The 24346-nt window shown below is 38.9% G+C and overlaps 1 protein-coding gene across 1 annotated transcript in view; it reads left to right on the forward strand.

Annotated features, from left to right (window-relative positions):
- Nucleotides 1-24346, forward strand: part of HGFAC (HGF activator) — a 42199-nt gene that overhangs the window by 13723 nt on the left and 4130 nt on the right. Inside the window, exons 5-11 of the mRNA XM_005148571.3 lie at nt 1443-1556; nt 2688-2819; nt 4211-4321; nt 15916-16090; nt 18382-18467; nt 19393-19633; nt 22225-22364. Coding sequence (XP_005148628.2) covers nt 1443-1556; nt 2688-2819; nt 4211-4321; nt 15916-16090; nt 18382-18467; nt 19393-19633; nt 22225-22364 — 999 coding nt within the window. The remainder of the gene's footprint in view (nt 1-1442; nt 1557-2687; nt 2820-4210; nt 4322-15915; nt 16091-18381; nt 18468-19392; nt 19634-22224; nt 22365-24346) is intronic.

The raw sequence follows: 24346 nt of genomic DNA on the forward strand, positions 1-24346 counted from the left end.
CAGGGATGTCAGAGCAGAGAGGTGGGTGGGATGTAGTAGGGACCTGACTGGGAAAGAAATAGAGGACTAGAAGTGCTTTTTGCAGATTTAGCGGGGGTACAAAAAACTGCTAGAGCACCACTGTACCAGAATATAGTTTTGGAGACCAAGTCATGGTTTGCATGTGATGGGAATAGGAAATATAGGATTTTCCTTTGAGGAAACATTACACCGCTGAAAGTTTCATAACTATATAACAGCAGGAACAGCAGGAATGTCACTGCCTTTACTTGTTTACCCTTGATATTATCCCACAGTGAAACTACCAGTGAATACACCCAGACCTGCTATCAGATAACAATTACACCACTCTGTTCTGAAGTAAATATTTTGATCCATGCGGGGGAGCCTCACATTTACACCACTGCAGCAAACTTCAGGCTGTACCTTCCATGCTTTGTTTCAACCCCATATATGTGTGCCTGTTCCTCTATGTTGTATCCCATGCTTAAGTCCCACGCTCTACTAAAGGAGCACCTGGATTGAGTAACTCTAGAGTTGCCTTTGCAGAGTTTGACTAGCATTAAAAAAGCATTTGAATGCAGGCAAGCTGCTGGGCCAGCTCTGCAGCAGGTGTAAAACATGATGTTGGTTAACTTCAGGGCTGATCCATCCCTCAACACTGCCTGAAATCAGGAACATTGCCTGGCCAGCAAGACTCTTACGACTTTTACATTGCATCTTGCCAAGTAAAGCTTCTATCACAGGAGTTAGAGAGTTTCCTGGCACATCCCTTCCTCTCCCACTATATTTTCCCATGAGTTAGAAATCCCTTAGAAAACAGAGATATACTAGGCTGATCCAGTTTAATCTTGCTTGGCCTGATTTACTTGGACATGCCCTTGTCTTGCTTTATTTTATTTCCCTTTGTTCCAGCTGTCCATTAGTTTTGGCATAATCCAAAAATCCATAGCAAATTCTTCTGTCGAGGGTTGTCCTTTGTGTAATTTCAAAGGGAGTTGCATGGCCCTGGTCATTGATGTTGAAGCGAGAAGCATGCAGGGCAGTAATCCGGGCAGAGGCAGAGCTGCAGCCTTCCCTCCCCAGTGTAAAGACACAGCTCCATCTTGTGGGCATTTGTCCCATCTTCTTCCTCACCACGGTGGCAGCTCTGGCAACTTCGTGCGTGCCTCGACCTGCCACCTTCGGACAAGTTACTTTGAGGAGAAGGTTCAATTCAGTGATTTACTGCATGTTTTTTGAAAGCTGAATAAATACAGCTGCTATACAGCTGGAAACGAACCCATTGTGAGTTGGCTGGGTAAGCTTTGTTCTAAGTTAATGATATTAAACCCACTGCGCATTGAACCGAAATGGTTCATGGAACCAAGCTGATACCTCCTACAACACAGCATGGCTTATCTGGTGCCTCCTGAAAACAACTTCTTATGTGGCCTGTCTAGATCACTGTGCAAACAGCCCTTGCCAAAACGGAGGAACCTGCATTCCTGCACATGGCCATCGGAGGTACCACTGTACCTGTCCTGAGGAATTCACAGGAGTGGACTGTCAGATGAGTAAGTATCTTCTTCCGTGAGTGTTACGACACGAAATACAAGCAGTAAGTACTGCTTGTTAATGTTTGCTTAATGAAAAGGTAGTGCTGTTGTGATGGGAGAGACCACTGCAGCACGAATGTTTGTGTAGGTGGATTTCCAAATGGTTCTGACAGACAATCCCTTACTGACAGGACAGCTGAAAATAGCTTGATTATACAATCAAGAAAGACATTAAACTGTGGGAAACACAAAGAGCCTCTTCCTCACCCTTTGCTGGTTTTACGATTTAAATATCCCTAACATGCTTGGAAATTACTAACAATATCATCTAGTATGTAGGGCAGAGAAACATGAAAAAGCAGCAGAATTTCAGGTGATGCTTTTATCCTTTATGTATATGCACACATGGGTCGATCACGACTTTTCTTGTGATGTCAGCTTTGCACTTGGACAGCTTCAGGGTAGTTATTTTCAATGACAGTTAGGCCAAAAGGCTTTGTCTGGGTTATTTTTCCAGTTTTATGGTGATGCCATTCCCAATTTACTGTGTGTCAAGCAAGGAATTAGTCTTTTAAAACTGAGGAGTTTCAGCTGTGCTTGCTGTTGTTTATTGAATGCTTTTTATAAAATTGTTTAGGTTGGAAAAGGTCCTTCAGGTCATTGAGTCCAACTATTAATCTAACACAACCAAGTCCACTACTAAACCACATTCCCTGTAGCTCTAAACTTGTCTCCCAGTAATAAGCAATGAAGGCCTTTTCAGTCCTGGTGATCTACTGTCTGTAGAACAGCCCATGATCTCAGATGGTGCAGTAAAGTGGGACAGACACAGGTATATACCACTGATTTGAGCTTTTGTATTTGCTGAATGAACTTTCAGAAGGACTTAAGTAATGGTGATGCTGTCATGCTCGTAGCGCTTTAGGAGAAACCTACCTCTGCCTTAAGGTCCTGGAGCTGCTGCTACAATGTTTTAGCACCTTCACACTATGAAGGCTGGCTTTCTTAGCAGCCCTATCAACAAACATATATCTGCTCAACAGAAGAAAAAAGATTGAAGAATGAACAGGGAATGATAAGAGATTGTGGTGCCATTACTTGTAAGAAATAACCTCAGAATGCTTGTGTTGTTTTTAAACTGTGTTTCAGATAAATGTTTTGACAACAGTCTCTACGAGTTCTTTGATGTGGGCATGAGCTGGTCAAGAGTCCAACAAGGAGCTGTGGAGCAGTGCATGTGTGTGGATGGTCAGATCGAATGTATGAGTGCTGAACACAAAAGTAAGGCACTATTATCTGTTACAGCTATTGGCCTGCTTGGAGTGGGGATAAAGGACAAGAATACTGCTTTTGCAGTTCATGTACTCTCCCTGAAAGAGAATGTTTCAGCTTTTCTTTCCATGTGTGAGCAGTAATGCCAACCCAGGAAACCACTTCAGTGTGTCCATTTTTATTTGAGCAAGGAATTATATGCATTAATGCATTATATTTAGGGACATATGTCAGTGTTTTCTTTGAGAGGGATGCAATCCTGATCTGTCTTACGTAAAACTAGGCAATAGATTACATAGTTGAAGTGGTAAAATTTCTCCTCCAAACCTGTAACGTGCCTGGGAGGCACACCCTCCTCTACCCTTCCCTGCACACCTACAATTGCTTCATATTGCAGTTTCACCTCTGGGTTTTCTTCCCAATCCTATCCCACTCCAGAGTTGCCAGCATGTGAACTCTACCAGCCTCCAGGATCCCACGTGCCCTGCAACAGCCCCAGAGTTCCCATGAATTTTGTCCCAGCATCCCCATCACTGGCTGGGTGATGCTTATGTTGTGAAGCCTCCTCCTTGTTTTGGGGCTGTGAGGTGCCCAGCTTAGCTGGCCAGATAGCTGCAGGGCATGTGCTTTGGGTTGTCACTTTCCTGACGAAGCCAGCACAGCACCTCCCTTTTGGAAGGAGAGATTATGATAAGTAAACCACGTGTCTCACCTATATATGTGCTCTGGTATGGCTATTGTGCTGTTCAGTCTGGCTGACTGTTAACTTCTCAAGTAACTTACAGTACCAAGTAAGGTTCATAAAAGTCCTTTGAAATAGATAGATGCTTTTATTTCCACCTTACAGAACTGGAAATTAAAGCACGGAGAGCTGGTGGCTTTCTACAAGTCTTTACGAAGCTTTATTTTGGAGAGTACCTGGCTTTTTTAGGGAGTCCATGGGAGACTTGGGAAATCTAGTAGGACTTAATACGCCCCAGTCACAGATCCTAAATATTTAACTGAGCTCCCTACTAGATGCATTACTATGAATTTTAATGCAGCTCAATGGCAAAGTTGGAATTGGCAGAACCCTCTGTACAGAAAGAAGTGCTAATGCCATCACCATCACCACTAGTAATAATAATCACCACCCCCATTTTACCTATTGTTCATTGATAATATTTTTCAATAGCTAGGCTGACATTATCCAATAAGAGTGAAAACAATGAGACAGACCTCAGTGGGAAGAAATCAGCAGTTTCCTTTATTTTACATCAGGTATATGTCTGAGATGAGTAAAAAAGGAAAAACTTCCCCAAAATGCATGTCCATGGAGAAGGTGTACTAAAGTGAGTTAGAAGGGACTGATTCTCCTGAATAACTTGTACTTTGGTTTGACCTTTGGTTTCTGCTTGTAGGTTGCGTTCATGATCCTTGCCTGAATGGTGGAGAATGTAAAATGGTTATCCTCAGTGGGAAAACAGTATGTGATTGCAAAGGAAATTTTGCAGGAAAGTATTGTAATATTGGTAAGTATAACAACCCACTGTTGGGCAGAGAATGTGGAGGTTTCATCTGAGTGGGTTTGGCCTGTGTGTTGTATTCTGCCTTTGCAGACATTTCTTGTAGTAACTGAAGAGTCACACAGAACAAGTGATTAATGCAGTCCTCCAGTGTAAAACATAACACGCTCTTCACCACCAACACCCCGATTCTAAAAATACTTGTTCATATCCTTGGCTCCATGGAAAATTAAACACAGGATTCTTAATCCAATTACTCATGCCCATAAAATAAGCTCATAGTTCCATTTTGCAGTGTCAGTCTCAGAGCCGTACTCTACTGCAAACACTTCCCCACTCTATGCAACCCTTCACAAAGTAGGGATTTATACTCTGACAAAACCTGGCAGTTGACTATATTTGGTAGAACTAGATTATTGTGCAAAGTAGACTAAAAGTGTACCCCCTTTGTTTGAGTTATCTGCTGCTTTAAATTAACAGCATCTTTAGCCCAGTACAGTTTACCTAAATATTTTTAGTGGAACTGGTGGATCAAGGCAGAGAAATCTGGTTTTTGATGCCCACAGGTTAGTTCTGTGTTGTTTCTTGTTAGACGCAACATAGTTTTTGATATAGTTTTCCTCCAGAAGACTTAACATTTCTCACTGCAGAGGTTAAATCTGCTTGTAAAGCTTAATTGTATTCTAAATCCTCAAGTTATATCAGTGGCTGCTTTTCAAATACAGCAGGTTTTAGGCATAAATTACAATAAACTTTTAGTCATATCAGTCTTTGATCCTATCAACTTACTGGCAATGTCTTTCTGAGTGTATAAATCCCAGGGCTCAGCAAAATTGAAGACAAAGTTCCCAGTAGCTACGTGGTCACCTAGTTGTTCTGAGTGGATGGTGGGTTGAAAAATCATTGTAATGAACAATGGAATTGGCATCTGGTATTCTTTTTTCTTATTCTGATAGTTGACATGCTGTAGCCAGCTATTTAAACTGGGGATGGAAATTATTTGGAAGACCAGCAGTACACCTGGAATAACAAATAGCAGAACTGGCAAATTAAATGACATATGAACTGGTCTTGAACCTTCACTCACCAGGTATCAGATGAGTTGTGCAAAATGGGTTTGTGATTCTCGTAAGTCCTTTGTAAGGAGCAATATTGTAGTGATATCTGGATTTTTGTGCTCTAGTTGTCTTTGTCTCAGGCTTTGTGAATACTGCTGCATGGATGTGGGTGAGGGGCTGATCTCCCCAGACCTGGTGTCCTGGGGAGAACTGTGTGCTGCTCATCTTCACATGAAACTGCTTTTCCTACTCCTATTTCGTTATCAGCTTCCCATGCCCAAAATGTGCATAAACGTTCACCCAGCATGGCCTGGATTATAAATATCTGGATGACAGTGCTATAGCTGTAATACTGGTTTCTGTCTGACTAGCTGAGAACAAGAAATAAGCAGGTGCTCTTTGATTACTTGAAAATAATCAAGCACACATTTGATTTGCTAAACAAATGGCTCTAGATGCTTACAATCCATCTGCACTCAGCTGCCTAACACCCCCACACAAAACGGGAACTGGAGGATTGTGTGTATGTGTCAGGGCCTTGCAAATGAGTTTAAAAATGAAAAAAAGCCTCTTTGCCAGGATTTAGTAATTCTAAATTAACTCAAATGAATTGGTGCTGGAGCCTGTAGACATGATGGCATCTTCACACTAGGGCCATGGCTTTCTGGTGCAAGCATCCAGAACTTGTGCTCTGAGAGCACACAGAAATGATTTTTAAATATATATTGGATTAATTTTTTCTCCAAACCTTCAATCTGATGCTGTGAGCACAGCTGGCTTTTTTCTTTCTTTTCCTTTTTCACAGCCTTGTATAGTTTCCCTTGTCTAACAGGACTGAATTGTGAGGTTACCATTTAGTCTGAATAGTGTATGCTTATAGTGCTTAATACAGAGCAAGTTATAGTGCCTTCAAAATGTACTTTATTCTAAATTATTCATTTATGGAGGCAACCCAAATTGGGATGCAAAAAATGTCTTCTTTTCGGTTAAATAAAGAAAAAATCAATAAACAGTGAGTACCCTGAAATATTATTGGGCTGTGATATTTGAGGTCTCCCCAATGTCTCCTGCCCTTGACTTCTACAAAGAATAACCAGTATTCATGTGTTTCTATTGGAAAACTAGCTAATTTATCTTGATGTCACCCTCTCACCCCACCCCCAATATTAATAAATGAAGTGCCATCCTGGGTCAGTTCTAAGTATTATTGTGACTGGCACTGGCAAAGCAGAGGATGGCTTCTACTTTGTAGAGTCTACAGTAAGGTAACATAGTTAGCAGGAAATAACTAGGAAAACCTTTTCTGGGGTGAGAATTTTCTTAGCACGTGGCTGGACCATCCTATTTGATAGACCTTTACCTGTTTCCCATGAATTTGTATAAACTCTTTAGAACTCCTTCATACTTTTCCCTTTCACAGCATGCCATGTCAAGAAGTTCCAGAATTTAAATAGATGTGATGAGAAACAGTATTTTCTATTGTTAGCTGAAAACCTACTGCCTGATAATTTCATTTCCCCCCCTCTGAACAGTGAGTAACAGAGAATAATCATAACTTTTGTGATTTTACAGCTACCTATTTATCTGTCCATTGTTCCTTTTTTTTGGGCTACAGGGTCCCTGTCAGTACTCAAAAATCATCTTTTCAGTGATCTTCAAATTCTCTTGCAAACAATCATTATATATATATATATGTATATATATTGCCAAGCCATTATCATAATGGCCATGCAGCTACTGGCAAATGATGAGCTGACTTAAAAAAATATGGGAGGTGATAAAAGTAACATAGGAGATATCTATAAAAAGGAGATTGATATACAAAAGACAGTTTCTAATATAGATTTCTATTCTTTGTGGTAACACATTATTTTCTAGCCCTTAAAGAAGCAACCTTCAGTACTAAAGAAAGAACTGCCATTTTAAAAGTTCTAACACAGTTTATATGCATAAGATTTCAGTAAAGTACAGTTCCAAAGGAAATCAGATACACCACCAACAAATTTGTTCCCAAACAATGATATTTAAGATTGTTCAAAAATCCATTTCAAATTAAGTTTAATTCATAAAAATTGCCCTGAAATATACACTTATTTTCAGGAATAAGGATTTTTTATTAAGAGAGTAGTTGCATTGACTTCGGAGGCAGAGATCTTTCTGATTGACATCTGGATCCAGGCTTTAGGTGAAGATTGATCATTGATTATCCAATCATGAGTATCAATAGTGGTCTCATTGTACAGAGATGTTATAAAAATTGCCCAGACCCAGTCACTTCATCAGTGATAGATGTGGGGAAGAAGTGATACCTCAGAATGATGTGAGGGTGATATTTTATCTCTGGCACAAGCTGGTATAGGCAGGTGGAGTGAAGAGGGAATTTTCTGGGATATGTTTAACTTCAGAAGTATTTAGCTTCACTGGAGGTGATAACTTGTGAAAACCAGTTATAAACATGTAATTGTAAAATCACTCCAACATTTTATGTTTCATTGAATAGATAGGAGTCACGATAGAGATGCTGGGTGAATGTAGAGCACACACAGCTAAAGGAAGAGGAGGAGCTATTTGGCCAGAGGACAGATAATTCATTATAATATGAATTTATGGAGATGTTACAGGGAATTAGAGGGTGAAGGAAGGAGTTGTAGACTTTTTATTAAGGGATTGGTGCTTTAGGTTTCTGTGATTGAAACCCCAGCACTGCATCCACACTACTGGCCTTAGCTGATATGCAGGTAGAAGCAAATATATATTTTGCCCCATTTCCTGGGTAAAAGCACTTCCTTCTCCTTAACATTGCTTTGTTACAGGTTTTGTGTGTGGGGTAGCAGTAAATTTGGGAGTCTCATATATGTTTTTACGTTTATTCCTGATTTACTGAAGGGTATGTTAGTGGGGAATCTTCATTCTGTTTAATTATTTGCAAAGCTCTTCTGAAGTGTTTAGTCTCTGTAGGTGGCTTGGTTATGTTACTGTTGATCAGAGGAATAGTTTGTAGTCACATGTGGATAACTGAGGTGGGGTTTAACGCTACTTATTGCAATGGGTTTTTAACTTTCACCTGGGTTTTTAGGGTCTAGAATTACCTTAATCATTGAGTGGTACATTGTCTTTTATGGCTAGCTGGGATTTATTTCTGGCCCATTTGCTGTGTTAGGACTCAGCAACAGTTCAGGCTGTGTTCTTGTAGTACTATTTGTGAAAATAAGATAGCCATGTAATATTTTTTATATTACATGTGATATTTATTATATTTATTATATGAAATATTTAGGTAGCCATGTAACACACTAAATAAGTGGAATAGATGAGTTATGGCAAATTTTGATGCTTTGATGAATGAAAAGAAAGCGGTGCATGGAAAGCCTGTTTGGGTTTGTATCACTGTGGTTGTGCGTTCCAGTAAAGGATAGATTTGGGAGCATTGGGAGGACTACATGGAGGATAATATGTTTCTACTTTTCTTTGGATTAAAGTTTTGGTAACAATGATGTTTTTGCTAGTGTTTTGGTCATGATGAAGTCTGAAGTTGTTGAAGTAATTTTTAAAAGCTCTTTATGTTTTCTAGTGTTTGAATTAGAGGGGTACAATAGCTTTAAAGAAAGTATGAGTTGGAATGCTAATTGTGGAAGGCTTATGGTTACATAAGGAGATGTGGTGTTGTATGTCAGAAATAGGTTGAAGATTTTTAGAAAAGGAAGATGACAGAATAGCTGAATATATAACTACATACAGGGAAAAAACCCTCTAGGCCAAATCTTTGGGGGTTAAACTGGGGGAGTTTGAGGTAATAAAAGAAGAGAAAAAGACAGCAAACCCACTCTTTTAGTGGTTGTTTTACTGAAATAAGGTGTTTGCAGTTTTCTGCTAATGTAGGTACTTCAGTAAAGGAAATTCAGCTCTGGAGGCTGGAGGGAAAGCTTTAAGTTTTTTTCTTCTGAAGGAGACAAAAGAAGATAATGAGTCTTTGCTATTTGGTTTGTTTACCAAATTTATCTGTAATCTACTAGAATGCTTTTGGGTTAGTGTTTGATTCTTTATTTTCTAGGATCCCAGAGGAGAAAAAAAAGGAGAAACTGGGTGAGGTGTAATAACAAGGTCAGAGTCAGCAGGTAGAAAAACATCATTACACTTTGATGTGGCTTGGAGAGGTGATTATGTGTTTTGCTGGGGTAAAGTTTCACAGGTCCTCTGGGAGGTTGCATGAGGGGAGGGCAAGAGTTAATAAGGCAAAGATAATTTATAGAAGGCCTTGGGCACTGCTGCAGAAATAGTAGTGGTGGGTTGGATTTTCATCACACTTTGAATTATTTCGTAATAATTCAAATAGTGCTGAAGTTATATGGAGAAAAACTAGGTCTGGTAAACTATTGCCTACAATGATAAAAGGTAGGAGGGACTGGAAGATGAAGGAGTGAGGGAGCATGGCATTATCAACTAAGAACCCACCTCTGATTCATTGCACCAAGTGCCAATATAGCTGATGGTGAACAGGAAACTAGCAGTAAACGTGGCTTCACAAGAAGATAATTATAAGGTGTCATTTATGGAGGTGTGCAATAATGGAGAGGCTACTCTGATCCCCCAGGTTTCCTTATAGAGTTAGGATTCATAATAAAAACTTTGGCTGATACAAAGAAAAACGCAAACGTAGGAAGCACCATTTGAGTGGAGGATATGGATTAGTCATTTACATTTGATGTCTTGGCAAGTGTGGACTAGAGAAGAGAAAGCCACTGGGCTATACTGTTAGCAGTATGGCATAGAGCAAGGATTAGCTCTGTAAGGACTGAGTGACAAGGCAAATTCCAAGGAACTGTCAAAAATTTCTTTGGAAAGAGATAGCAGCAAGTGCAACACCAACAAAGGACTTCCTTATTTTTATAAGTAAATGTTTTTTCTTTCTAGATGTCTAGATGTTGGTGGACCCTAAGCTTTCTGTGTTGCCTTCTGTGTTTCTATAGTGGTGTGTTTTTTAGAAAACAAGTCTTTGTTTTAATCCTACTATAAACTAACACAATTAATATTAGCAGATACTCATATGAAGAAGCTGCTTAGTACTTACTGTAATGATAGAATGCCTGACTTGGCATCAGTGCTAGTCATTGGATGCTGGTTAATTCAAAACCATAAAAGTCTTTTTTTATTTGAGTCATGAAAGTGGTGTCAGTTAATTATATTTTATAGGGGGCACGTCACTTGAAATGTGAGGGCACTCACATCTCTTGATCCACACAACCCTAATCTGCTGTACAGTTGTCAGTTAGGAAGGTGGTTAAAAGTACAATGTGATAGAAATTGTTAAGCAGCTCACAGGCTTTTAGCTCACCCCTTGGATTAATGCTAAAGTCTCCATTACATTGTTTGTCTCTCCCATTGCCTTTCTCCCACCAGCCCATGCTGGGTGCTTCATGTGCTTCAGAGACTCTTCTCTTTACTGGCTCTCTATAGAGCAACTGCTCATCCTTCACCAAAATGAATTGCTATACAGCCTGTTTCTTTTCCTGTCTAGAGACTTATTGTGAGTCATACTCTTAACACATAAGGACCTACAAGTTTATTCAAAAGAACAAAAGCTTTCACTATGAATTACCCTGATACTCTTGGAATTCCTGTAAGGTAGTCCATGAAACAGGTTGTTTTTCTGTCAAAATAATATAGCACTGGGATTTGCTTGTTGCTGCCGGAATTTCTTTCTCCTACCAATTGGCAACTTATTTCCTAAATACATTACTCCTTTCAGCTCTATATACTTGCCTATTTGATTGCATATATGACTAGGCAATCATAACTATTGTGCAAGCATTGAAGATAATCAATAGAAAGATGAAATGGAAAAAGAGCCAGTTGTTCCTCTTATCTAAGATATTTCTTTTCTAAGATATAAGAAAATACTGGCGGATTTCATAGAGTTCCAGGTTTAAAACACTATATGGAGGAATTTAACTTACCCAAAAAGTAGATTTGTAGCTCAACTTTTGTAAGAAACATAAATCTCTTAATTTTTACCTCAGATGATTTAAGTACTTGCAAGAACAAGTGTAGAAAGTTACTTTGAAGAAGAAATATATTAAAAATATTCTAGTTTCAGTGAATGGAGTGTTCTATCCTTATATTAGGATGCAACTTAGGGAAAACTTTTGTGTTATATAAATCACTTTATTTTTACAGTCTGAAATCCAGTCATATTTTCTATGGCTAATTTCTATTAAATTTAATTCATTACAAATGGATCCCAATTTCTCCTCATTTCTGCCTGTTTTCTGTCTCTGACAGATTGTTTATGTGTTTCACAGTCAGGCCACAGTGTCAGCAGGGATTTGTTTCAGGGTTAGGTGCTGTCAGTCCAGAGGTTTAATTGTTATTCAAAAAACCAGGAGACAGCACAGCTATTTGAATAAATTATTTGTTGTAAATTAGTGACACACATTATCTCCTGTCGTAGTAAATCATAAGTCCAATCAGGAATATTGAAATCTAGATAAACATCACAGATGTATTACTGAATTATATAGAAACATAGGTAAATAGATCTATAGCCTCCTTTATTCTTCAGTTGTGGTTTATGTTCATTAATTTTCAGACCCTGAAAGCTAAGGTGCATGCCGTTATTCTTGCTTTCACAAACATGTATTAGTGTGTGAAAATTTGAAGGTATTTGTTTCAAGCCTGTAACAGTCCAGTCCTGGGGCTGCTGCCATGCAATCTCCTGGCTCTGCTCATTGAGACTACGTATTTCCATCATCAAAGACTGAAAGAGATGGCAACTGCTTTCTTCAGTGCGGTCAGTGCACACCTGGCCACCTTCCTAGATCTTTACAGAGATTTTCAGTGGCAAAGAGAGCCCATGAAAGTTAAATCAAATCTTCCTTGGGGTGCAGTGCTAGGTTAATGTGGATAGCCTTTAAAGCTCTCTGTGTGGTTCATTTCATTGTGCATAGGAATATTTACCTTATTGCTTTTGGAACACCTGTGTTTTTTTCAGTGTTTTATCTGATGGAGTGTGATGCCTGTAATAGCAATCTCTACGAATACTGGAGGGTACCTCTGTCATGCATTTATTGCCAGCTCAGACCAGTAGTTAGCTGCCCTTGCAGAAGAGGAAAGTGCATCGTTTTCTACAGAAAGGCTTCCAAAAGAAACTCCTAAAAATGTTCAAGTACATAACTACAGAACTTTGAAGCAAGATCTGCTGACAAAAAGTCTTGTGAAGTGTTCTCAGGAAGTTAGTAATTAGAACTGGTTGGATAACTGCTATTTCAGGTTGCTTTTAATTTTAAGACCTGAAACTGCTTTTTACTGAAAAATGAAAAAGGTAAAGAATTGGTGTGACATGCAGATAAAATATGCCATCCCAACACAACCAGAATGTTTTATGTGAACTATTTTAAACTTTTGGATTTAAAAATTATTTCCAGTTTTAAACATTTTTCTTTTTTTTTTTCTTTTTTGCCTGAGAAGAAATGTACAGTGGTGACAGTAACATAGGTCTGCAGATTAACTTGAATCTGTGTTTACATCAAAACTTCCATCACCTGAAAGTTTAGGTTATTTCTACTCAACATAGTGGTTGGCAGTACCAGAGGGAAGCGAATGAACAGGAAAAATGCTTATATTATGCTGTCCATTCCTTTCTTCCACATAGGAAAATAAATATGTTTCAGAGTTAGGAGAAGTTGCACAAGCTATAAAGGATTGGGAAAGAACAATTCCCAGTCAGAGCAATCCCTCAAGAACTGCTGAAAGCAGACCACCTACACATCATTTCTGACAAAGAAGGAAAAAGAGTTTTTTTTAGTGCTGCAGCAGAAAAGAGTATTAGAAGCAAAAGATCTGTATGGCTGAATTAGTTGCAGAGATTCTTTTGGAAAACTGTTTCTCCTGGTCTATAGGTGATTTTTTCAGCTTTGCACGTACTTCTCAATGGTCTTAGATGCATACAATGCCTTTTAATGAGTGGTGATGCGGGTACTGTGTTTTTACTGCAAACCAGTCAAATACAGCTTGCTGGAGTGGAGAACAGATCAATGGAAAGCTACTAATGAAACAACTGTGTTAACTTAGATGCTTCTCCACAAGATACGAGTTTAAGTCACTTTACTCCTGTGCCCCAAATTTTCCTTATAAAACTGTAAAGAAAAAAGAATTGTCTGAGAGATATTACCATTCCTCTCAACAAGGGCAACATGTAATCTAAACTTCTTAGTTACAGAAGGAGAACATGAGGGATGATTTAGAAAGTGGCCAAATTCTTCCAGCTAATATCTTTTGGCAGCTTTAGCAATGACTGGCAGACCTGATAAAGCAGAAATGTATTGGATTCTAAGCCTAACAAGGATGAGCACTTGTAAACACCATCTGCAAGATGTCCAAACCATGAGTATTGCGAAATATGGCCCTAGTTCTGCACCAAAACAGAATTTCTTGTTTCATCCTCATAAAAGTAGTCAACTCTAAATCATTTCTGAATGTAATAAATACAGTACAAATAAAAATAGCACCTGGCACTTTGAAGGATAATTGAAATAATTTAGCATACAGCATGATAATGGTATTTTTGTGACACTGTTTCAGGCAAACAAAGCAGCATAACTTGCAGCTTGCCCAAAAAATAAACGGTAGGGTTGCCAAGAAATGGTTACTATTGCTAGGGATACAAATGATAGACAATTTTCTGGGAGCTCCTAGGTTATGGTTGCTAAAATACGAGTTTGATTTAATGTTATATTCATAGTTACTGAAATAAAAAGAATTTGATTCCAGGTGCAAGTGGGAGAAAATGCTGTCTCATCATCTCGCAAGTGTCTGCCAGGACAAGCAAGAAAGCAAATTTTGCTATGTATTTGTATGCTAACTCACACGGAAGGACTTGCATCAAACTTCTTGACCTCTAGGTCCCAAATAGGACCTCCTCCTATGCTTTCTTGTGATTTTGAGGTCTGTTAATACACTAATAACTTCAAAAAATAATTGACATCAGCAATTCAGCACTGTGATTCACTATTTTAATGCTAGTTCTATGCCCAGTTCATGTGTCTCCTGTCAAAGTAAACAGATCTTTGGCAATAGCTGTCCACACTCTGTAGTGTGATAGATCATCCTCACAGAGTGTTTTTCAACAGTCAGGCAATATCATGATGTTATATATTTAAGCATGTTTATAAGTTTAGAAGAAGATTCCACCAGTCTTGCAGATGTCAAGGATAACTCACACTGACATGGCTGGGATAAGAAGCCCTCTGAAGCTCAAGTCACAATTAATCCTCTTTGCACATTAGATGGTTTTGTGTTTCCTTTGGGATACTTTGAGCTGTGTTTTGAGGTGTAGACTTTCTGCTTAGTGTAGCTATTGGTATAGAAATGCATCCTCATATGTTTTTCAGCCATAATGCTGGTATGTGCCATTGATAGACCTTGGCAGCTGGGTATACGGGTCATAGAATATGTATGTGTCAGACCTATTTGAAGAAATAACCCATGTGCAGGTAAAAAAATAAATGTGTTTTAAATAAGAAAATTCAATCTACTATTGAAGGGTTTTTTTACAAAATTGATGTATGTGCAATATGTAGTTACATGTATATAACATACATGGGCACAGTGTATATATATGTATGTATACGGGTATGTATGAGGCCATAAAAAGAAGTATTTTTCAAAATCAGGCTTTTTAAGCACTTGCTGGAAAGGCAGGATGATTTTAATTATTTTGCAACAGCTGGTGAGGGACTCTATTAGAGACTGTAGTGATAGGACAAGGGGTAATGGGTTCAAACTTAAACAGCAGAGGTTTAGATTGGATATAAGGAAGAAATTCTTTGCTGAAAGGCACTGGAATGGGTTGCCCAGGGAGGTTGTGAATGCTCTATACCTGGCAGTGTTCAAGGCCAGGTTGGATGAAGCCTTGGGTGACATGGTTTAGTGTGAGGTGTCCCTGCCCATGGCAGGGGGGTTGGAACTGGATGATCTTAAGGTCCTTTCCAGCCCTAACTATTCTATGATTCTATGACTCTATGTCTCTGAGCTAGTTGACTTAAGCTCCCTTTATTGTCAGTGGAGATTTCAGTCAATGTTCAAGACTGTATGGCACCATTCATCTCACCTTAAAAAAGTCACTTAAAGCAGGCTGGATCAGCTTGGTGCTAGAAATGCCTGTTTCTCTTAATTGACTAAAGAAGGAGTCTCCAGTGATGAGCTCAGTTGTGTCTAAAATTAGACAGGAGGAACCCCAGCCATATTGCTGACTGTGCTGCAGATTGCTGACTAAAATCTCCCATACGCAGTACAAATTTTAGGTTTAAATTTCTGCCTGTTGAATAGCTATTTGTGCATGTGTTAAACAAGGCTAACTCACTACCAGTTTTAAACAGGATTCTTTTTCAATTAAAAAAAAATGCTCATTTGTTGCATTCAGTTCCTGTGAAAGGTGAAAGGCACTGCAAAGAATTGGGCCCACTGGCTCTCATATGGGACTTCAGCTGTTAAATAATTATTTAACATGCAATTTGCATTGATTCCTGACGTCTTTTATTTTGCCAGTACCCAACCAGCGGTGCTATGTTGGCAATGGCACAGAGTACAGAGGTACAGCAAAGACAACCATTTCTGGACACAGCTGCTTGCCTTGGAATTCAGACTTGCTGTACCAAGAGCTTCATGTTGACAGTGTTGAGAAAGCAGTACAACTTGGCTTGGGGCCATTCTCTTATTGCAGGTGAGAAAAGTTCTTCTTTGCCCTGTGTTTGTAAATCAAGAGATGGATGCATTGTGGAAGAAAGAAGGGCAGGAATCCCAAAGCAGGTGTTATCCCTGTCTCAGAAAAGCTAGACTTAGCCTGACGCAAGGGATGCAATTGTACAGAATATAAGATCTGGTAGATAGGCTAAATCAAGGGTGTTTCAAGAGAAGCTCACATACAAAATAATGTTGGAAATTCCAGGTCTTTTATTTCTTTTTTCCCCTGGTATTTTTATTTTATTTTTCTCAAACAAGACCATAGTGCAAAACCTTTGAAATTGTTCATAAATGACTTTGCAAAAGGACAAGTAATGCGGTAGCCAAATTGAAACAGCTAACCTTTTATTTCTAATTCTGATATTGTGAAACAAGTAACATAAACGAAAACATTTTCAAAAGTTACAGTTATTTGAAAATGAAAAATCAAAGCACTTCATTTCAGTAATGTTGAAAGGGGATGTCAAAATTCTTTCCTGGTTTTCTTCCAAAACAAAACTATTGCCAAATAAGATTCGACAGTTTCAATTTTGATTGAACCACGTATCAATAAACTGCATTTCTGATGAAGTTTTCTGTTCAGCTGTAATGAAAATAGCTTGTGGTAGGTAGGTTTGTGCTTTCTCCTCAGTGACTTTATGTTCCCCCGTCTCTGAGGTCTTCAATGTGTATCCACAAATAAAGGAAATGCTCCAGTTTAGATAGAATCATGGACATGAGCAAATGCTGGGAACAGCAAACTTTGGATGATTCTCCTTAAATTACTGGTTCATGTCGATTTTGGTGTTGTGGGGTGGTATGTTTTTTTCTATTTATGTATTTTATTCTTTTTCCCCTGTTTTATTCTTTTTCCCCTGTGTGGAAGTTAGGCCAGTATTTCAGGAAAATCAGTACTGCACTTCCTAGTTTGTTTGATGAAAAAAAGCATGTATGCATGCTGAAAGTAGCTCTTCTACTCCTTCTAACACAAAATGAAAATAAGCAGTTCCTGCACCCTCCCTTAACCTAGGTCGGCTTCTTTTCCAAGGCTTGGTCCTGATCCAAGCACTTAGGCATGAGATTCATAGTGTCCCAGCACAGTATGGCAATTTACCAGGCACATATATTATGCTTTGATAAAACTTGATCCCTTTGATTTGCATCATTTAAGCACAATATTCACTTGCAGATTTGAAATGCAGAGAACAAAATGGTGTAGGAGCTGATGTGTTCATGTTCTGCAGAGCTGAGAAAAAAGCTTTTCACTTTTTTTGTCAGCTTGTTATAATTCCTGGGGATATCTCTGCTGCACTATATAATCCTGCAGATATCTTCTTCTTCAAACAGTCTAATTTAGAAACATTGTTGGCGGAAGATGACTCAACCTGTGGTGCTGCTTCAGTTCTGAGAATTTGAAAGGGCTTTAATCTTTTTCTGAAAAGCAGTTATATTAAAAAAAATATATATTGAAGAACCTTACAATAATAGACAGTGCTTCTGATAAATCCAGCTGAAATTAGAATTACTGTTTATCTGGAGCCCTGAAGCGCCTTGTCTATTTTTCTTGCTCCACTGAACATCTTTCTGCATCTTCAAAGTTTGCCTATATTCTTGGAGGAGTAAACTGGACAAATTTATGGTTACTTATACGGCATTGATAAAGACAATTAGGCTGTACCAGGGAGAAAGTATACTAAAATTAACCCAAAACTTGTTTAATACCAAGGCAACAAAGGGCTAAACTGATATTCCTTTTATTTCTTTTTCTTTTTGAGGAACACAATATTTTCATTTCCTCAGACTCTCCAGGGAATAGGAACCTGAGCTTCCCAAATTCGTTTGTGCTAGCTATTCTTGTGATAGATTTTCTATGAATCTACCTGTGTTGGAATTTCCTTGCTTAATAAAATCACCTAAAAAAGGAACCTCTCCCATGGGATTTAGTCCTGAAAATAGCTGAGCTGCTATCTGTTAAAACACTTCAGTGTGGGCTGTATTTAAACCATGTGAACATGTTCATGCATCCAAATACTTGTAGGCAAATTTTACAGGTGTTTAGTCATGTGTCTGTACTTCAGGTCCTAGAGAACTGTAGACTGGGTTGCCTGTAAGCATGATGAACTCTACTGAAAGGCTGCATCTGGGGGTTACCAGCTTCATCAGGTGGCTCAGAACCTGAGAGTCCTGTCAGTCCTCTGCATGGTGCAAGAGGAAAAAGCAGAAAGCCTCTGTGAAGCTTGGAACAATGCTGTGTTTAATGCTTGTAATTTACTTTCTCCCTGAATTAATTAGAAATCCAGATGATGATGAGAAGCCATGGTGCTACATCATGAAGGACAACAGTTTGTCTTGGGAGTATTGTGATATTCCATCTTGTGGTATGTAAAAGCTCTCTTAAAACCCATGCTATCAACGCATGAAGAAGGGTTAATTGGTACTAGAACAAGCTTCCACTGTATAATTTCGAACGTTCTACTGTTTCCAGGAGTGTTGAATATTTTATTGCTTGCATTAAATCAAATGGCAACAACAGGTTTCTTTCGCATTTTTTTGAGCTGTGATTTTTGTCCTGAAATAATGGTGGTGTCACACTATTGCCTTCAGTCACAATCATCACAGTATCACTAACCTTTCTGATAGAACATGCAAGACCACAGAAATAAATGATGCTTTGGTACAAATTGTCATCACTCAGGGAATTACAGGCCCAGAGAAGTTAATGGGCCTCTGTAAGAAAACTGAAGGACTGGAGCCTGAAGCCATAAAGAGGCATAGTGTTTAATTCCAAAACCTGAGGATTCTGCTCTTCCCTAAATTATTATTTAGTCATTGCTAATGTTGTAGCTGACTTTCAGAACATAGTTGTAATCTGAAACAGAAGTTTATAAAGTACATCCTTTTATTTTCCTTATTTGGTTCTAATGTATTCAGCAGATAATACTAACACAAGTGTCCTAGTCTTTGCTATTGCAATGGCAAAGCTCATTGCAGAATCGACAAATAAAGATGTGATGTACGATGCATTCTCTTGTGCCTCCTTGGGTAGTGAAGGTTGCATATCTACTGGTAAATGAAACAGTGTCTGGGAACATTCACAGCATTTGATTTACTCCAGTACATGCATAGCCAGTCTTGGGAATAGACATAGCTTTCAGTCTTGCAAGTTGCATGAATGAGATTCAGTTATATGTGAATGTTTAATGATAATTTAACAAACCTCCCATTTTAAGATGCTTATAGAATTTCCAGTCCTTAGAAATCACAAGGATTTATAGTCTGATGCCATATCCCTTTATATCTCAGCAAGCAGGGAAAGGAAGCCACTAGTTCCAGACAATGTAGATAGTTTTGCAGTTACCAGAAGACCATGCGGGAGAAGACACAAGAAAAGAAGTTTTGTGAGACCTAGGATTGTTGGAGGATCTTCTTCCCTGCCTGGATCTCATCCCTGGGCAGCAGCTATATATATTGGAGACAGTTTCTGCGGTGGAAGCCTTATTCAAACTTGCTGGGTTGTGTCAGCAGCACACTGCTTTGCTAACAGGTAAACTCACCCATTAGCACGACAGTAGGTCCTCTCCTCCTCAGGGTCTGCTTGTGACTCACAACAAACCCAAACAGAAACAAGTAAGAAAGAAGATGAGATTATAAAAGACCAATGCTTCAAAAAGAGTTTCTGACTATTTAGTTGCCATTTATGAGCTAGCAAATAGCTTGGAGTCCTATTATCTCATAAGCCCATGTCTTGCTCCTTAAGGAGTCTCAAAGTAACTAAATGACCTGGCTGATGGAACAAGGTAATGGAGAGCAGGACATAGAATTGGATCTTGCAAGTGCAGGAGTCTGCAGGGGAATATATCTAACTCTCTTCTCAGTTACTTTTTTGTGTCTTTATACCTGCTTTGAGATATAACAGAGATGACTGCTCACTGCTCTGGCTGTGATGGCCAAGCACTGATTTATTAGAGACAATAAATTACTGTTGGTTGACACAAATAGAGTGGGCTGAACTTTACAAAAAGCCAAAGGGAAGAACTGAACTGTTAAATCTTTGAGGCTGATTTCCTTGAGAGGCATTTTGTGGGGTTTTTTTTTTATTTATTTTCTCTTTGGTCTCATGTGAGACACTGGAGAGAGTATTGACCACAGGATGCTCTTACTTCGTTCTAAATATTGGACTTTATACAATTGCTGAACAGTTTTCCCGATTTCCGTATAATCACATAGATGAGAAAAAACATTACATCATTTCATACCCGTTGTTCCTTTGCATAGTAAAGAGCCAAGAGAAACAGAAAACCTTGTGCCAGAATTCATACGCTGATAGCTTGTAGAGCTAATAATACCATTGTGAATGCTGTACTGAAGCATTTGGATCTCGAGCCACAACGCATTTGTTTTTCAAATGTTGTGAAATAGCTACTAACTTTGGCAGCTATTCAGGACATTTCCACCCACTTCCAGCTGGTGGTTTGGTACATACAGATTTTCCATAATTGCTGCATTGTAATTTGCACTCTTTCTTACGTTTAGTACCTCTGTTAGCCACAGTTTCAACTGGTTTCCGCTAGGAGACAATAGATACCTGTGCAGATAACTTCTTTTTCGTTTTGTTTTGTTTCCTTTTCTGTACCCCCTCCTGTTTCATTTTTTATTTTCCCTGAATGAACCATCTGTAAGTCATAGTAGAAGCATTCAGTGCCTTGAAAATCTCTTCTAAGTAGTGTTCTGGGAAGCACTTCTACTCTGTTTTACAGGCCCCAAAATCTGATTTATGAGGGGGCTGGTTTGCCACTGCAAGAACACTGAGAAAATCCTGGCCTTTCATATAGACTGAAGAAAGTTTTATTGTCCTCTTGTTTTCCAGTTGTAAAATAATAAACTTTGTATTTTCCTTTTTTTTAAAGAATTATAGTGACTGTTGCAGGGTAGCTGGCAGCTGAATGTGCTGCAATTAGACAGAATCACTTTCCTCTAAGTACGTTATTGTTGACCATTGCTTTGTGCTCAGCACTGGAGGAAAGTCCACAGTTCTTTTGTACTTTTGTATCTGATGGACACTGCTGATGCACTGGAATACAACAAGGGCAGCTGCAATGATGTTAACCACTCTACATTTGTGTATGACGTATGACAGCAGGTATTTTCTACTCCTGCACTGGGGAACAAAACATATGAGAGCTCCAGTGTTCAAGACACTTGCCAACTAAATTCATTTCAGACTTATGCACACGCAAAGTAAATTCGTTCTAAAACAAGAGTGAAACTTTAATTCCGTTGCTTTCAAAGCTAGAGAATTTACTGTTTTCATCCTGATTATTCCCCAGTGTCCCTTGCTTCCCAACTGTTGTACTGGTTCTTACTAGTTTTCTGTCCTATGACACCAGATATGAAAGGACTGTGATCTTCTAAAGGTAAACAATCAATGGCTAAAAAAGATGGTGTGAATTGCAAAAACTGTATTCACCTTCAAGTGTGTTTTTCCTCATTAGATCAGTGTACTGTTGGAACCTTTATCCACCAAGATGAGTCTTATTCTAGACAGGAGATTTAACACAGATCAATCAAATCTCAGAGCAGAAGTGGTGATAGCTCTTAGGTGGAAGCTGCCCAGATATTCCTGAGTTGTCAGTTTGCAAGAGCTTTTGAAATCTTGACACATGCCTGTGATATTTTTAAGGGTTTGGTTTCCCAGAGGAATGAGGTATCCACCCTGCCTCATCTTCTGGTCCCCAATCCTTCCCCAGTAATTTTTGTACATATTGGCAATATCTGTCCAAAGTTGTCTCAGGAGGTTTCTAGAACAAGAAGTGTTTATAGCCCTCAAGGGTATTTTTTAGCCAGACAGCAGCTGACAGAACCTGTGATTGCTTTTTCCTTCTGTCATGAAGAAACAACCTTTAGTTAGGTTAATCTGGACCCACAGAGCTTGAGACTCACTGTAGCATTAGTCATCTTTTTCCTAGCCCCAACAGGTAGGAAGCCTGGGAAACAGGTCAAGGCATTATGAGAGGGCAAATACTGGATGTGATGGGGGACTGAGGTTATAACAGTTCAAGGGATATGCAGCCATTGGAAAATAGTTTTCATTTGTCTTGCTCATCACAGAACTGTTTCTTCTCTTTTCTATTACAGTCCACTAAAATCCACTATTACAGTAGTTCTGGGTCAGCATATATTTAATAAAACAACTGATGTAACACAAACATTTGAAATAGAGAAATACATCTTGCATCCTCAGTATTCTGTGTTCAACCCTACTGAACATGATATTGGTGAGTATTTTTGTCCCACAATTTTATTTTCTATTTACTTGACTTGTTTTAAGTTTAGTTGATTTGTCAAAAAACTGCCTTCACAGTGGAAAAATCATAGAATCATAGAGTAGTTTGGGTTGGAAGGGACCTTAAAGATCATTTAGTTCCAATCCCCACCCCCGGCTATGGGCAAGAACATATCATAGCTATTAGGAGAGGCTTTCAAGGGCAGGGGACTCTTAGTTCTACCAGAGTTATAACAGCATCTGGAAGCAAGACAAATTCAGATGAGAAATAAATTGCAATTTTTAACTAATTATGATAATTAGCTTTTGGAGCAATTTACCTAGATGCATGGCAGATTCATCATCACTTCAAGTCTTTGTGCGATTAGGCATTTTTTCAGCTGAACCAGAAACTGTGGGCTTGATGCAGGAATTACTTGGTAAAATTCTATTGTCTGTATTGTATAGAGGATCTGACTAGATGAATATAATAACCCCATCTGCTCTGAAAATCTGTGTTACTAAGAGTCATATTTTATACTGAGAGAGATTTAAACATCAGCTGTCTTATCAGTCAAAAGTTAAATGCCCTTCTGATTGACCTTATAATATTAGTCAGAATGAGAATAGATCAGCAACTTGCTTCTTATTTTCTGATCTGCTCTTGTGGAAGGTGGTACATCACCCCAGGGTGTCAAGCTGCGTGAGCACTTTGTCTATGAGACTATGGCATTGGGGATGTTTTAGGTGAAGCATGTACTGGCTTTTTTTGCTCCTGGGTGATGAATATTTTTTACTCTGTAGCAAAAAGGCATTCAGATTCTGTGTTGGTGGGAGCTCTGTCACAATGTACCACGAGGCGAACTGGATGTGAAGTATTACTCTGCTTGAGATCTCCTAACTTTTTAAATTACACTGAAATTTGGCATGCCTCACTAATGTGCAGTATCCACATCTAGGGTCAGCTGAATATGGAGTGCCTAAGATGAGCCCAATTGCAAAAACAAACAAGCCGGTAGAAAGTGGGGGAGTGTGAGTGGAAGATGTGGGGACATGTTCTGCCCTGTCAATGGTTTCTACTGATACAGCAGAAGAGTTATTTCCTGCTGAAAATGTTTTTCTAAAGGAAACAACTACCACATGAGTGTTTGCTGGGAATTTCAGGGAATTCGGGAGCAGGCAGAGTTGGTGGGGAAGAGGAGGTAGGTGAGGAAGAGAAAGCTATTGAGTATTTGAGCATGGTTTGTGTGGGCTTCTCAGCTTGTGAGATGCTCTTTACATGTTCCACAATGGCCAAAAATTGTAGTCAGTAGAGAAATAAGACTAATAGGTGTATTCATCTCATAGCTGTCCTCTTTCCCTAGTGTGCCTAAACCCAACATGCTGCTCTTGTTATACTAAATGCAATGACCCCTCTGTTGCTCTACAGCAAAACACGGGGAATTTGCTGCAGGGGAACCAACTTTTCTCCTATTTTTGATGTCTTTCAGTACCAAGCTCATGATGCTGCACAGCTCTGCATTTGCAGTTTTCAGCCCCATGGAGTGATAGTAAAAGTTGTGCAGGTTGCGTAACTCTTTGTAGCTTTCAGAAGCTTGGTTTTGAAATACCCTGATTTTTCTATTCCTTAATTTTCAAGAGGTTGAATTTTGCTGAACTTCTTGATAGCAGAGCATTAAACACACCAGCTCTTGCAGTAATTATTTTTCAAATCAAATCGGAATTAGGCAGGTGGCCAGACTTTTAGAAGCAGTGAGCACTTGCACATCCCACTTATTTCAGCTGAAAGTTGTGGATATGTCACTGTTATTTAACTTTAAGGTGGGAGGATACATATGTATTTTCTATCTTCTCTACAAAGGCAGTGAAGCAAAATCTGCTCAGTGAGCACAGCAGAAAATAAATATTCCCACAAGGGGAGTAGCTGAATCTTTCAGCCTTCAATTTGTGGTGAAATGAGGTGCTGTTGAGATGAGCCTGTCTGTCTTTGATTGA

Source organism: Melopsittacus undulatus, chromosome 7 (genome assembly GCF_012275295.1).
Source record: "Melopsittacus undulatus isolate bMelUnd1 chromosome 7, bMelUnd1.mat.Z, whole genome shotgun sequence".
In the NCBI taxonomy this organism is placed as follows: Eukaryota; Metazoa; Chordata; class Aves; order Psittaciformes; family Psittaculidae; genus Melopsittacus; species Melopsittacus undulatus.